This window comes from Indicator indicator, chromosome 13, assembly GCF_027791375.1.
Source record: "Indicator indicator isolate 239-I01 chromosome 13, UM_Iind_1.1, whole genome shotgun sequence".
Lineage (NCBI taxonomy): Eukaryota > Metazoa > Chordata > Aves > Piciformes > Indicatoridae > Indicator > Indicator indicator.
The window spans coordinates 16,412,108-16,427,994 of NC_072022.1; the positions used below are offsets into that span (position 1 = coordinate 16,412,108).

General features: G+C 43.5%; 1 protein-coding gene across 1 annotated transcript in view; it reads left to right on the top strand.

The window, feature by feature from the left end:
- Positions 1-301: 301 nt before the first annotated feature.
- The window catches only part of PID1 (phosphotyrosine interaction domain containing 1), a 46,207-nt gene continuing 30,621 nt past the window's right edge, over positions 302-15,887 (top strand). Inside the window, exon 1 of the mRNA XM_054386129.1 lies at positions 302-442. Coding sequence (XP_054242104.1) covers positions 308-442 — 135 coding nt within the window. The 5' untranslated portion in view covers positions 302-307. The remainder of the gene's footprint in view (positions 443-15,887) is intronic.

Sequence of the window (15,887 nt, forward strand, 5' to 3'; positions counted from 1 at the left end):
AGACCCTTTTTGGGACACATGGTTTATAACAAATCCTCTCATTTTCTGTATGTGTTTGTCTGTGGGATTTTTTCTTTGTTGTTTTGTTAGTTTGTTTGTTTTAACTAAAAACAGCCTCCATATTGCTAGTAGTAGTAATGAGCGTTTGCTATCTTAGATTTTAAAACTGGTTAACTCTCCCCATGGACACTTCCAAGGCAGTGAACAGCATGTGAAACTTGCAGGCACATCCAGCTGTTAACTCTCAGTTTTCTACACTGCAACTGGAGATAATTGCTTTTCTCTCTCTGTGTAGCACTTTCAGACCATGTTAAAGACTAAGTTGAATGTCCTAACTCTTCGGAAAGAGCCTCTCCCGACAGTGATCTTCCACGAACCTGAAGCTATCGAGCTGTGCACCACAACGCCACACTTGAAGACTCGGACTCACACTGGATGCAAGGTACTTGGGAGTATAAATGTAAGAAGTGAGACCTGAGGAGGTGTTTTGTGCATGTATGAGGACTCTAAAGAGCCCAAAGTAACCAACAAGGATATTGCTGTCCTTGAAAATCCCAGTAACTGCTATAAATTTTCTTAATAAAATAAAACATAAAAAGTAATAAAAAAGGGTGTTTCTGACCAGAAAATTTGAACGTCAGGGGGAGAAAAAGATTTGGGTAATGTACAATGCAAATTGTGGAGTATTTCTAACAGCTTACAATGAAGATGGCTGGTTGGAAACACTGCTGTTGAGGGATAGTGCTGAGATGGGACTGAAGGGCCAAACACTTGTGCATTTGCATTTATCAGAGTGTTCTAACAGAAGTACAGTGTAAAGCTGGAAGTTAGGGGATTTTGGTTATCCTTGGTTTTGTTGGGGGTTTTTGTTTTTCTTTAAAGAGACAAAAAATCCCACAAAACCAAACACACAGGAAGGAGACTTAGACCTTGATTTGATTAAGCAACAAGATGAATTTGCCCGGTTACATCAAAGCTTCTGAAAAAGCTCTTCTTTAAAGTTTAATGGCTTAAGAGCTTTGAATGTGTTCTTCTGTGGAAACCATATAAAACAGCAAACAAATCTGCTTGGTTTGCATCTTCTGCTGGAGCATTTTTCCCTGATTGCAGAGTCACAGGCAACCTTGCAGATTGAGCTGGGTACTGGTTTGGCCTATGCTGCCAGTGGGGGCTTGACAGCCAAGTCTGCTTCACCCAGCCCAACAGGCAGTTGTGGGGGAGTATCCACCCACTCTCGAGGGTCTTGGTGACAATCAGAGCACTGGACTTTAACCTCCACTGCTCTGTGAAGTGTCTTTTCTAGAAGAGACATTGCCTGATGCTACATGTACTGGATAAGGCCCAAAGTGCAATTAAATGTCTTAACTGCCTTCTGGCCAGGGTATATCCACACGCTTGTGTGTGGATGCTCTTCCTTCCTGGAGGATCTGATGTGAGACAGATGAGGTTGGAAGAAATTGCTTCCTAATGTGTTCCCCATCTTCTCTTGGCATAATGTGTGTGGACTGCATGGGCTTTGGGAATGCTGTAAAGGGCTTTACTGGGACACCTCCAGGCCTGGCAATTCCTCCGTTTCTTCTTGGGCGGTGTCATTTTCGTTTGACTTTTTGACTGTCAAAATAGCCAAGAAACAAGAGTGCTGCTGGGTGCTGAAGCACTGCTGCCCTGTGCTGATGCTGAAGACTGCAAGGCCAGTGATCCTAATAAGCTTTGTATGGTAGGTTGTAGTATCTGCTTTTCCAGTGATGTCTTTTGTTCTTTAAGTTGATATCTCATTAATTTTTTGAGAATATTAGCTATCATGAAAATGGTTCACAAAGTGTCTGACTTTCACCTCTAGCAAGAGAAAGTTTAGTCATAATAATGCTTTTTGAAATCAGTCTCTCTTTCTGAATCTGTGATGAATTTAAATGAACCTTTTTACTTAACCTACAGTCCTTCAACTGGAGAGATGTTGAACCCCTCAGTGAGGACAATCTCATTCTATATTTAGACATCTCTTTTATTTATTCTTTTGTATATGTGCGTGCAATGTAACATAGCAGTGGTGACTTGGGAACATCTGCCACAATGCTCCCCTTTGGCTGCTGGCACTGTTTCTCCTCCCCTGTTTCCCCTTGTATCTAGTTCATCCACTGCCAGTGCTGAAGTCTTACAGTGATGGTTTTGGGGTGGTGGCCAAACCCCTCTTCAAGTGATACAGCGATAATTTCACAGAATCACAGAATGCATTGGGTTGGAAGGGATCCTCAAAGGTCATCTTGTCCAGTATTTCACCACTCTCATTGTAAAGAACTTCCTCCTAATGTCCAGCCTAAATCTACCCTGCTCCAGTTTCAAACCATTGCCCCTCGTCCTATCACTACAAGCTCTTCTAAACAGTCCCTCCCCAGCCTTCCTGTAGGTCCCTTTCAGATATTGAAATGCAGCTATAATTTCCACTACCCTCCTTGGGAAGATTCTACACATACATTTTTCGTATGGCTAAGAAATCCTCTCCAGTCATTAACTGGAATGCTCTGATTTCACCCACTCTCCAGTCACAATCTTTCCCACCCACCCCCTCTCTTTTTTCCTAGCTAAATGTATTCTTCTTTTATGGAGCTTGTATCCTCTATCTGTTTATAGGTAATTAGCCTTCCTCTCCTCTTTCCCCCCTGATTATTAGTTTCTTGCTGAGTGACACCATGATAGTGTTGCCATAACAAAGCCAGTAACAGAGGTTTTTGTTCTGTGGGGTCTAATCCATCACTGTTGTTCTAGGTGTAAGGGGAAGATGCTGTGGTGTGGCTGGTACCACTGAGCCTCTCCAGATGTGGGCTTTTCTAGGAGGAGCACAGTATCCAGTTTTTACTTTCATGAGTCACACTCTTTTGATCCTTAATTTTTTTCCCCTCATGACTGAAATCTCTCCAATTTTTCTCTGTAATCCCATCAATGAGATAGCATCATTCTGCTGATAGAGGCTACAGACACTGTGCAGTTCTAATTTTTGCCTTAACTGGCACCATCTTGTTAGGGAGAATTGACACATGGAATTGCTTTGCGTATGTTTTGTTACAGTTGCTCTTCTAGCCTTGTCCTTTGATTGCAAGACAGACCTTTCTCTGTCATATGGCACTGGCTGCTGAATGCTGAAGGAACGAAACTTTTCTGCTGAGATAGAGCCTCATTTGGTAATTGAATGGGATGGTTTTAAGAGTAACAGAGAAATGCCTTATTTGAAGTAAACTAGGGGGAACCCTTCCAAAATTGGAAAGTTAAATAAGTGAACCAATTCAGAGAGCTTCTTTTTCCTGCCTAATTCTAGATCTGATGCAGCTTTGTTTCCATTGTATTTCCTAAAATATATTTTTTAACTTGCAGCAGAAGGCTTAAGACTCATTCCTTCTGCTACTGCACGTCCGCACTTGCCTGCTTGGGCTGGCTATGCTGTCACCTGTTTCCACCCTTGACAGCTGTGGACATGATTTCCCCAAACAGGAGAAACAGGGAGCATTTGCATTGATTTGCAGTGCAGAGCTTTAGGCACGCATGGTGCAGAGTTTGTGGTGCTGGCTGCTCAGTGAGACAGGGGTTGACCGGAGGCTCTTATTACCAAAAGGCACCTTCTTTCCCCTCTTCCCTTCCTTTCCCCACCATTCCTCTTTGCAGATGGGTAGCTACAGCCCTGTGCCCTGGGATTGGACTGTCGCAGACCCACTCAACAGCAGCCTAGAACACAGCAGGATTTCTAGCTAAAATAAAGCACTAAGCCTCTGGAGCTTTCCTGGGGAGTTGTTTGCTTTTGTTTGGGGCATGGTGTATATTAGGTGAGAAGCAGGTGTTTGGCCTCAGAGCAAACACAACTTCTTGTCTTCGTGCAGCTGAGACTACCAGGGCAGAGTAGCAGGATGCAGCATCTAGGGGGTTGTCATATCTGACAGGTGCAGTTGAGCACCCATGTGCATGCTGCCTCCTTCCTGCTATCAGTGTGGCTTTTGTGAATGTTGGAGAACCAAGTGTTAAGGCCAGTAGGTGCACCAAATAATGAATAAACCCAGATGGCTTATTGTACACCTGTGAATGGCAAGTCTCAGCTGAGGCTAAACCACAAAAAAGAGTGAGACTAAGTCTTTTTATCTTTCTAGCTGGATCACACTTTCAATCACAAGTTGTTAATTTGCTCTTATGTCAGTAGAATCATAGAACCACAAAATGGTTTGTGTTGGAAGGAACCTTAAAGATCATCTAGTTCCAATCCCCTGCCATAGGCAGGGACACCTTCCACTAGACCATGGCTAGTGGCTCAAAGCCTGTCCAACCTGGCCCTGAACACCTCCAGGGAGGGGGCATCCAGAGCCTCCCTGGGCAATCTGTTCCAGTGTCTCACCACCCTCCCTTCTTCCATCTTAAATCCATTCCCTCTCATCCTATCACTACAAGCTCTTGTACACCGTCTGTCCCCAGCCTACTTACAGGCCCTGTTACAAGTGTGCTACAAAGCAAGCTTCTCTGTGCAGGCATGAACATGATTTAAGTGCAGGCATATGAAACTGTGCCCTTCTCTCTTCAGATTCAAAGGGGTTTGATGAGGCTGTTGCTGTCCTGCTTGTCAGTCTTCCGTGCTAATTGTGTTTCAGCTGGAAACTCCCCTTATTACGGCACTAAGTACCACTAGATGAAAACTGAAAATCTGGGTTATCTCCAGAAAATAAGCTGCTCTCTCCTTAGAAGTGCATGCTTTCTCTGTGCATTTTAACAGTTTTTTATTAAATTCTTCATGTTTTATTCTTCCTTCATGTCCTAATTGGCTTGCACTGATTCTAATGTTTCTTGATTTCTGTCCCTTTGAGCTATGGTGGTGGCATGAAGGGAACTGCCTAAGTGACTCTTTGCTGCTGCTGCTTTTGCAGGCACTACTGCAGTAATGCACAAAGGTTAAAAATGCCTCCTGTGATTCTTGAAGTGGTGTTGTAGGTTTGACTTTTCTTTCCCATTCTATTAAGTCAGTGCTGAATTGCAGAATTGCAGGAATGCCGGGTTGGAAGGAACTCCAAGGATCATCTGGTCCAACCTCTCTAGGTAACAGTCTAGTTGAAATGAGATGGTCCAGCACACTGTCAAGCACACACACAATGTAGGGGAATCCAGTGCTTCCCTTGGGAGATGATTCCAGTGTCCAACTATTCTCATGGTGAAACATTCTCTTCAGTCGGAATCTCACCAGCAGAAATTGTAACTGTCACCTCTTGGCTTTTCCGTGGGCCTCCTTGTAAAAAGGGAGTCTCCATCCTCCTGGTAGCCATGCTTTATGTACTGCTACATGGAAATAAGGTCTCCCCTAAGCCTTCTTTTCTCAAAGCTGAACAAACTTAAGTGATGAAAAATCAGTAGCTGCTTGTTATCCACCTGGAGTAGGCAATCTTATTCCTCCAGTCCCCAGCAGTGGAAAAGCTTTTCTCATCAGCCTGGGAGGCTGATGAGAGGAGTATTAAACCGTGCAAATAATTGCATTCTGCAGAGTATTCTTTTATTAAATGGGAAAATATATACTAATGACATGGCATTTGTAGGCATGGTGCTTGTCTACCTTTTTGGACAGAGTTGGTGAGATGATTAATTCAGGCTTTGTGGAAGGTCTGAGGGTGTATCTTAATTAAAGATTGGTGAAAGTCTTGTTTAGCAATTCATATAAACGGCATTAGAGTGCTATTGACATTTTAAAATCAAGTCTTGCACATACTGATAGAGATTTAAAAGGTAGCCAAGAAGGGATTTTCAATAAAGGGACCTTGGTCTTTCAGAATAACTTAATTGCCTCACTCAGAAGGCAAAGAGAAGATGATTCCTGTACTAAAGTTGCTGAAGGGTGATGATTTCTGCAGGGCTTGTGTAACAGGAAGGGGCTATGGCCACATCTGCACTTCCTTGGCACAGTGTAGTGTCAGCAGTTTAGCACTGGGCTGGACTACTGCAGCTCTGGAACACACCTGGATTTGTTACACTTGAGTGAGCCTATTAACTGTGTTTGAGGTGTGTTCTGGGAGAGCTGGGCAGTGCCCTACCCTGTGCAAAGCCAAGGACAGGGATGCCTCTCAAGTAGACTCAGCTGCGCAAGGCCTCATCCAACCTGCCCTTGAACCACCCCCAGGGAGGAGGCATCCACAACCATTCCAGAGTCTCACCATCCTCATACTGAAGAACTTCTTCCTCAGATCCAGTCTAAACCTACTCTCCCTCAGCTGGAAACCATTCCTCCTTGTCCTGTCACTAGACACCCTTATGAAAAGTCCCTCTCCAGCCTTCCTGTATGATCTCTTCAGATATTGGAAGGCAGCCATAAGGTTCTACTTGAGTCTTCTCTTCTCTAGGCTGAATGCCACCACCTCCCTCAGTCTGTCCTCATAGCAGAGGTGTTCCAGTCCATGAATCATCTTTGTGACCCTCCTCTGGACTCGCTCCAACAGCTCTGTGCTCTTCTTATGGTGGGGACACCAGAACTGAATGCAGTATTCTAGGTGGTGTCTCACAAGAGCAGTGTAAATGGGATGAATCACCTCTCTTGACCTGTTGGCCACACTCCTCTTGATGCAGAGCAGCACATGGTTGCCTTCTGGGCTGCATGAGTGCACTGCCTGCTTGTGGTGAGCGTCTCATCAATCAGTACATCCAAATCTCTTTCTTCATGGCTAGTCTCAACCCACTCTGCACCAGGCCTGGATTTATGCCTGGGGTTGGCCCGACCCAGATGCAGGACCTTGCACTCTTGACTGTTGAACCTCATGCAGTTCTCACTGGCCCACTTCTCAAGCCTGTCAAGATCTTTCTGGATGCTATCCCTTCCTTCAAGTGAGTTCACTGCACCACACAACTTGGTGTCATCAAACTTGGCGAGGGTCCACTCAATGCCACTGTCCCTGCGGCTGATAAAAATGTTAAACAGAACTGGACCCAGAACAGACTCCTGAGGAGCTCCACTTGTCACTGGTCTCCACCTGGACAGGTGCTCAGAGGCTTTAATGATGTGTTTTCAAAAGTGTAGTGCATTGACTAAGCTGCCCCAACAAGTGCAATATGTGAAGATGAAGTGGTTTATTCACTTTTCATGTAGTGCTACAGACATGAAAAAATAAAACAACATGTTTAATCCTAAAGTTAGGGAAGAGCAAACTGCTTGCAGAAGTCTTACACATGACTGTATTCCAGACTGCTTTAGAGAAGCTGGCTAAGTCTTGTTCAAATATTGGAAACAGGGAATTGCATATGCTCATTTCTTTGAAATGTGACCACATGGTGAGGCCCTGCCCTGCCCCTGTGAAGTTAACCCTGTGAAGAGCTTTGCTGTGGGCTCCATGGTGAGCGTGGTGGGATGTCACCATGCAAGGCAGCAGCCACCTTCAGGTAGCACACACTGTGTGGTGTTTGGCACTGGCTGCTCTCAGCTTTCAGCTGCAGAGAGGATCTCTCTTGCATACCATTTCTTTCTTTTTTATGCCAGTGAGTGTTTATACTTTAATGAGTGTGGAGGAGCTAACAGAAATGGGGAGATGCAAGTGGAGAATGTTGTTAAAGTGTCATAGTACTTCATTTCCTGAAGTCCAGGAGTCTGAGGTAGAGAATATAAATTGTCTAAAGCAATTGAATTAATCATAAATTGAGCCTGCTTTAAATAGCATCTTCTTCACTGCTCAGTTTTGCTGTGTTGGAGGTATTTTGGCAGAATTTTATTTGCTTACTGTTAAAATGGCATCGTATGACTAATATATTCTGAGAGTGGTGGAAGTTATGTCCTGTCAGATACGTTGGTGTGGGTTGGCTTTTTTTCTTAGCATTTGTACCCATGACATTTTTCAAGCAATGGTTCAAGTAAAGGGCATCTTGTTATTCAGGAAGCTCTTGCATCCCATCTGAAAATGGTCATGTATTTCAGTCAGCTTCATGTTTCTGCTTTAACAGTCTTTAGAGGGGAAGGTATATGGCTGTTTTCTTCATTCAGTGGAGTAACTTTCCTGTGAATATCTGTATGTTAATTAAGGGAAAATAGCCTTGATAAAAAGACAAGATACCAGTATGCAGCACAGTGGCAACTGTAAGGTCCTAGATAGCTACAGATGTGTGAAGATACTTGGTTTTCATGCTGTATAAAATATTGTGCTCATCACAATTGCTCAGGCAAAGCCTTCTGGTCATAGGAGCTAATTGCTTCCATAATAATTAAGGTTCAGATATCTAAGACCTAATAGCTTTTGATGTATAAAAATTAAAACGAGATTGAAATTTATTATGGTGGTTACACTGAGCAGATGCTGCAGTCACTGTGAATTGTTTTGTTCTAGTGTGTCCTTGAGAAACATTTCTGTCTTGGTGGGGCTGTTTCAGTGTAAGGATGGAGTTGTGTTGCTGGAGAGCACAGGGAAACTGGTGCCTCTCCATGGCCCTTAGGGCACACCAGCCCTGCTGTGAGCTGGCTCTTAGGAGGAGGAAGCACCCTTCGTTCCTGGCATGTGAAGTTACTCTTGAACAAAATCAAGGAGCTTCTGGTTCTGTAGTTGTTGCTGCAGTGGGCATCTCCCTGTTCAGCAGCATAAACGGTGCTGGGAGAGGTGTTGGCAGCTCTTCATAGATTGCTTTTTCAAAGCAAAGACAGTGAGCACGTTCTGTGAAGGTATTCTGTGTGGCACTTCCCCTGAAGCCATGGGTATTGTTTCTTTGATTTCCATTAGAATAGTGCAAAATTTGCATTTGGCACTGGGTACCTACTGCTCACTCCAGTTTGAGCCAACATGAGCCTTGTCAGGAATTAGTAATCTCTGTTTGCAGCTGTGCTATGCCAAAACCATCAGTTTTTATTTTGTGGGTGATCCTGTAGTGCTGAAAGCTTCCCACTGGAGCAAATGAGACTGGCAAAAAAAGGAGTCTGAAAATGGATTATGGATCCATTCTTCTGTGGATGAGATCGGTCATGTTCATAGATGCACAGCCTGCTGGAATGTAGATTAATGTTGCAATAAAAAAACCTCACTATATCATCAACGTCCTGTGTGTGCTAGCCACTTTTGTTCCTGTTGGTCCCAGGAACAAACCTGCTCTCCCTGTGCTATTCCAATAAAGTCCTGCCTTTGTGGCCAAGAGGGCAAGTGGCATCCTGGAGTGCATCAAGAAAAGTGTGTCCAGCAGGTCTAGGGAGGAGGTTCTCCCCCTCTGCTCTGCCCTGGTGAGACCACACCTGGAATACTGTGTCCAGTTTTGGGCTCCCCAATTCAAGAGGGACAGGGATCTGCTGGAGAGAGTCCAAGACAACCATGAGGATGATTAGGGGACTCAGCAGCTGTAGGTGTGTCAACTTTTTGGGTTCTGTGTGTGGTGATGTTATAGGCAAATAAGCCTGGCTTAAAATAAGCAAATAAACAGGAAGCAAACAGACCCCAGATTTGGGGCTTCTGTATTTGACCCTGGGCTGCTTGCTCCAGCCATCAGGGACAGGGCTGTTCCTGCCCAGCACAGCCTGACATCCACATACCGGAGCCCTTTGTGAGGCTCTGCCTCAGGGCCATGGTGGGGCAATGTGCTTCTTGATGGCTGCTGGCCATGTCCTGTGGAGTGGGGGTGATTTCCTGTGTTCTCCACTTTCAGGTGGCCCCATCTTTCAGGGCCAGATAGTCCCTCCTGCCATCTGGGCACAGAGGAGGAGGGTGAGGCTGCATCTGGCTTCATCCCAGGCCTCAAAGAGCTGACACACTGGTTCTGTACTCTGCCATAGGTGTTTCCAGACCCTGGCAATGCCCCACAGCAAAGGGCCAGGGCCAGTATCAGACAAGTCCTGATGCTCCCATGTGTGCTCTGAAATGCCTTGCCACCCTTCAAAGGGGCAGCTGCTTGTGCCCAAGGGCTGTGGTGTGAGCACCTGCAGCGTTCTGTGGCTTCTGTCATATGGATAAATCAGAAGCAGTAAACCCTTCCTACCCTCCAGAAGAAACATTGGAAAAGTCCTCAGGGTGTCTTTGGGTGGAGGGAGGGCCAGAGCAGTCTTGCCTTTCCTTAGGTCCCCTTCTTGGCAATTTCAAGGAGGTCTATGTGTTGCCATAGGCATGAAACCTGACATTGGTAACTCGTGCCCATTTGAAACACTCCCATCAAGAGTTTAAGCAGTGGGAATTGTATTTCTGTCATTTCAGAAAACAGAAATTCCAATCTGGATCCTCTGTTGTTACAGTAGAGGACTCTCTGAAAGTCTGTTGTGAACCAGAGAAGTTTAAGTAATTTAGCCTCTGGACTTTATAGCATGACCCTTGAACAGTCATGAGGCTCTCTTGCTGTCTCTTTAAATTTGTTAGCGTGCCCTCATTTTGCAGTCCACTCATCATCTTCTGCTGTATGACTGAGTGTGGCAGGGCTATGGGTGTGTGCTGGGGATGGGTGAACAGCAGCAAGGGAGGGGCAGGCTGGTGCTGGTCAGAAGCCCTGCTTGACATTTCTGCTCCATGGCAAATGGCCAAGGGAGGTGCATCTTTCCATTAAAAAATAAAATACTACTTTGCAACACATTTCATAAGATTACTTTTATTTCAGTTAGTTCCTCAGTAAGTGGTGAATTTTATTTTGACGGGAGACTTAGAGATTGTCATTACAGAGATCCTTCTGTAATCCTCTCCCCCCCTTTGAATTAGGTTGCATGTTTGTTCTGTTAGCAATGACTTTTATGTCAGTATGAGTGCAAGAGGTTATAGAATTGCATGATGTTTCTCACATTGTAGCAGCTTTCTGCATACCAACCCCTTTGCCCTTTTTACTACATGGAAAACTATAAATGTGTCACACAGGAAGATTTAAATATTAAGGTCCTGTTCTACAGCTGCAATTTCTTAAGAGCTATCGGAGCTTTACCTTATGTGCAGCCATCACAGCCACGCTGATTGAAATCCTGCTAATTACTTTGGAGACATTTTTGTATGATGTGTCTTGAGAAAAAGAGTTTGAGAATCTGTGAAACAGATGAAATGGAAATTCCTCTGGCATCCGTCAGCAAACATAAACAGGTGGAGCACATTCAAGTTTCTGCAGCTGAGGGGAGGGGCTCCAGAAAACATGGTTGGTTGCAGCACAGAGGGAGAATCTAAGTGAAAATAACTACTTGTATATCTTCATTTGAGGGTGCTGTGTCATGGAAGGCCAGTCCAGGAACAGCAGCTTTCTGCTTCATTTCAAGGGCTATTGTAACTCGATTGCCAGGTTTTTACAGGAAATGAACATGATTCTGCAGACCTTCTAAGATGAAAATTGAGCATGTACACTGTAAACAGGACTTACTTCTTGGTTTGAAGGATGTTACAACATTTGTGCTTCTTGCTGGTGCAGGATTAATCAAGGTAATCACTGAAGTGCACAGCTGCATCAAGATCCTAAATGTAGTATTCCTGAAAATTGTTTTAGGGCAAAGATCAGGAATTTAGGGAAACAAAACCCAACCAACCAACCAAAATGCTGTTGGTGTGCACCAAAGGAAATGTGTGTGGGAAGAAGCTGATTTTGCTGTCCCGGATGAAAGGCCAGCTGGCATCAATAAGCTGACATCAGTTAGCACTTTATTCATACGTACTTTTATAGAATTAATTTTTACTGAGCAGGTCTCAAAGCCTTTTAGTGTTCAGAGAATCATGGAATGGTTTGAGTTGGAAAGAACCTTAAAGATCTTCCAGTTCCAACACCCTCCCCACTGCCATGAGCAAGGACCCCTTCCACTAGACCAGGTTGCTCAAGGTCCTGTTCCACCTGGCCTTGAACATCTCCAGGGAGGGGGCATCCACAACCTCCCTGGGCAACCTGTTCCAGTTTAAAAAAGTCCCTCCCCAGCTTACTTGTAGACCCCCATCAGCTACTGGAAGGCTGCTCTAAGGTGTTCCTGGAGCCTTCTCTTCTCCAGCCTGAACAACCCCAAGTCTCACAGCCTGTCCCCACAGGGAGGTGCTCCAGCCCTCTGATCATCTTTGTAGCCTCCTCTGGATTCACTCCAACAGTTCGATAACAGCGTTTCCAAACGTGTTTCTTATTTAATCCTCGTAACAATCTGGTGCACAACTGCACCTTCATAGAAATGGGCAGACTGGAAATCTGGAAGGGTTAGTGACTAATCTGTGGCTGCAGAATGAATCAGTTCTGTCCTACTTGTCTTTGCAAGGCAGCACTACCTTTGCTCAGAAAGGAAACCAAAATACAACACAAAAATTGTGGCAGTGGTTGTGTGGTATGTTTAGAGCATCCATCACGAAGCAATGTCTTTAAACAATGGATGGAATGGAATTAAGATTTGTTTATTACATGAAGGACAACTATAAAGCATGAAGTAATACTTGGATAATTAACATAGACAAAGAGCAACATTTCCCAGTACATGAAAGTAAGCTTTGCTTTCTTCTCAAGAAAAGAAAAGAGAGACTGGAATTTTATTTTAATTTTAAATGCTTTTTTCTTCTAAGGGCATGACTATGCAAAAATGCAGGCATGCCAAATTCAACCCTGTGTGTGAAATTAGCAAATGTCCTTCACTAATTTCTCTGAAGTTTGCAGCCACTTGAAACACTTTGCAGCCTATTTCCATAATAGTCTTTGAAGGCAAAGAAATCACAATTAAAATATTCAGATAGGTGGCTGAGTAGTACCTCAGTGGCATGATATGACCCTTGGATGACAGCTTGGTACCTTGCCTTAGGACTTTTATGGTATTTGGGTTGTCTGTCCCCATAGAATCATTAAAGTTGGAAAAGATCTTTAAGATCATTGAGTCCAACCATAACCCAAGTACCATGACCACTAAACTATATCCTGAAGCATAACATCTACAGCTTCTTGAACACCTCCAGGGATGGTGACTCTACCACCTCCCTGGTGTATCAATGCCTGTATCAATGCCTGACCACTTTCAGGAAAGAAATTTTTCCTGATATCCAATCTAAACCTCCCCTGGCACAACTGAAGCACATTTCTTCTTGTCCTACCACTAGTTATCTGGGAGAAAAAACAAACCAACACAAGCCTCACTACAACCTCCTTTCAAGTAGTTGTACAGAGCAGTAAGATCTCCCCTTGGCCTTCACTTCTCCTGAGTAATCAACCCCAGCTCCCTCAGCTTCACCTTGTATGCCATGCCCTCTAAACCCCTCACCAGTCCTCATTGCTTTTCTCTGGATACACTCCAGGACCTCTGTCATTCTTATACTGTGATGCCCAGAACTGAACACAGTACTCAAGCTATGGCCTCAGCAGGGCTGAGGAGAAGGGCACTGCAGGCTTTGTCAGAGATGTCACCCCTAAAAGTACAGGGCTTTTCTCTAAAACATTTCAGGGTGATGAGGAGGAGTTTGACTGGTTGTCTAGTATCTTGTACTCCTGTTGAAATCAGATTGTATTTAGATAAATTATCTTGTAGTCATGCCAGATTGTGGCCTCAAGATACAAACAGTGTTTATTTATTTGTAGCTGATGGAAGGTATGACTGATGGTCTAAGTGAGGATCATTACCCTGAATGAACTGGAGACACCTGTGCTTTATGCCTAGGGTTTGGTTCAGCTGATGTGTTTGGTTCACATTTCAGGGCTATCTTTCCAATTAATTCTCCCAAAGCTAATGAGCTACACAACATGAAATGTATTGGGGGGATGGTGAAAGTGCTGCCTGATTGGATGGATATGGAAAGATGTTTTCAATAGAGCACTGTATATTCATGAGCCAACTCCCAATTCCTTTTATAGCAGTGTAACTCCACAGCAACTGCACTAAACTTTAGAATTGCACTAATATCCCCCACTGCAATATAAAGCACTGGTGTAAGTTCCTCTGAGATGAAAAGAGACATATTGTGTAATGTAGGAGGCACGTTGTTCCTATTCTACCAAGTGAAATCTGTTTTGTATTTCTTTTTCTGAGTGTCCAGATCATATAAATGATTGTGGCCATTGCTGCAGAGCACAACACAAGACATGGTCTTTTCATGTCTGGAACAGTTTAACATAATCAACATGTATCTAAGATATTCAAGATGCTTATTCAGCATCTAAAGCTTTGCCTTGGGCTGCTATTCCTAATTGCAAAATTCAAGGATCATTAGTAGAAAATGAAACTTAAAAAGCCATGCATTCCTCACAGATAATACATACGAACTTAATCCAGTGTTTTGTTCTCCCTCTTCTAAACATAAAGGAAGGGTAAGGTAGTAGACAAATAGTCTGGATATTAGGAAGAAATCCTTTACCGTGAGGGTGGTAAGACACTGGCACAGGTTGCCCAGGGAGATGGTGAATGCCTCCTCCCTGGAGATATTCAAGACTAGGTTGGATGGGGCCTTGAGCAACCTGGTCCAGTGGAAGGTGTCCCAGCCCGTGGTGGGGGTGTTTAAACTGGATGATCATTAAGGCACCATCTAACCCAAGGCATTCCATGATTGACCCCTCTTGTCCTGATCCCAGACTCATCCTTGTTGCCATTCCCTTGCACACTCAGTGAATAGATTGAAGCAGGAGATGCATTTGAGGTAATTTCAGGTTTCGAGTTTGCTATGTGATATTTATAGCATTCTTCAAGACAATTAAAATGGACAACTGCCTCAAAGCAGATCAAGGCAGGTTTGCAGCACTGTGGGCAATATGGGTTTGTCTTGGAAAAGTAGCATTGGCTGAAGATGTTACATTCTCATTTATGAACAGCCCTTTAACAAATTCTCCAAAAAATTGTCTCAAACAATTTCCCAATTTATCTTGTTTATTTAAAAACAAAGAAAATAAATGGCAAATCTTACAAGGATTATTTTCCTTTTTTCTTTTTTATTTTTTTTTTTATTTTGAAGCCCTCCAAAATAACACTATCTTTGGGCACCTTTGTTCCTCTGCACAGTGCCATGAAGAAAATTGGTTATTACTGTTTTTTTTCTCTGTCATTTTCTTCAGCTTGAATGGAGATTCATTGTTCCTCTGAGATGAGGAAAAACCAGGCTGTCTCATTCTGTGGTGTTCTGCACTAGCAACAGTGGGGAGTTTGAAGTGAGCAGTTTAGTGATGATTGTGATTATCACTGAATGTAGATTTAATTAAGTCAATTTACTTATATTATTTCCTGTTCATACAGTCAGTTCTCTTTTTTTTTTTTTTTAATTTTAGACACAATTTTTAGTCCTGTTTGAAGTTTGTGATCAAGCTTCCTTTGGTTTTGCTAGTGCTTAGATTAGGCTGAATGATACTATTGGATTTTATGACTCCTGCTTGTGTTTTCCTTTTCTGCCCATTAAGTAGCATGCCTTTGACAGGCAGAGGCTGGCTGTTCGTAGATACATGGACACTAGAAGAAACAAGAGAAATTGCTTGTTAAAGCTATTAACAGAAGCTGCTGCTGAGCAGAGGATTCCCTGTGATCAGACACTTCTTGTGGTACTTGTGTTTGCATAGGCAGAGAGGCCCAAGAGGCACATCAGTGGCGGTGTACTGGTGGAAATGCTCTCTTGCAGCCATGTTGGGGTAACTCTGCATGTGCAGGCAGAGCCCACTGATGAATGTCCTGAGCTGTCTCTGGAAGGGAAGATACAAAAACTACTTCTTAACAGTTTGTTTTCGACAGCTTTTCTCACTACAAGGAGAAGTTTTTGTTAAAACTTCGTTACGTATTTTTATACTTATTTGCTTCCTGGTATTTAATTCCTCATAAAATCAACAGCTATGTTTAAAAACAATTTTTAAAGGCAAGCCAACATAAAGTGCATATGGATGTGATGGTATTGATTTAAAATTATATGTTGTATAAACCCCCAGTGGGGAACTGATTTGAGAAACATAGCACACAGCATGTGTTTACCTACAAAATGTCTCTTTGGATATTACCAGTGGGAGAGGCAGCAAAAGTAAAAGGATCATTCACATTTGGA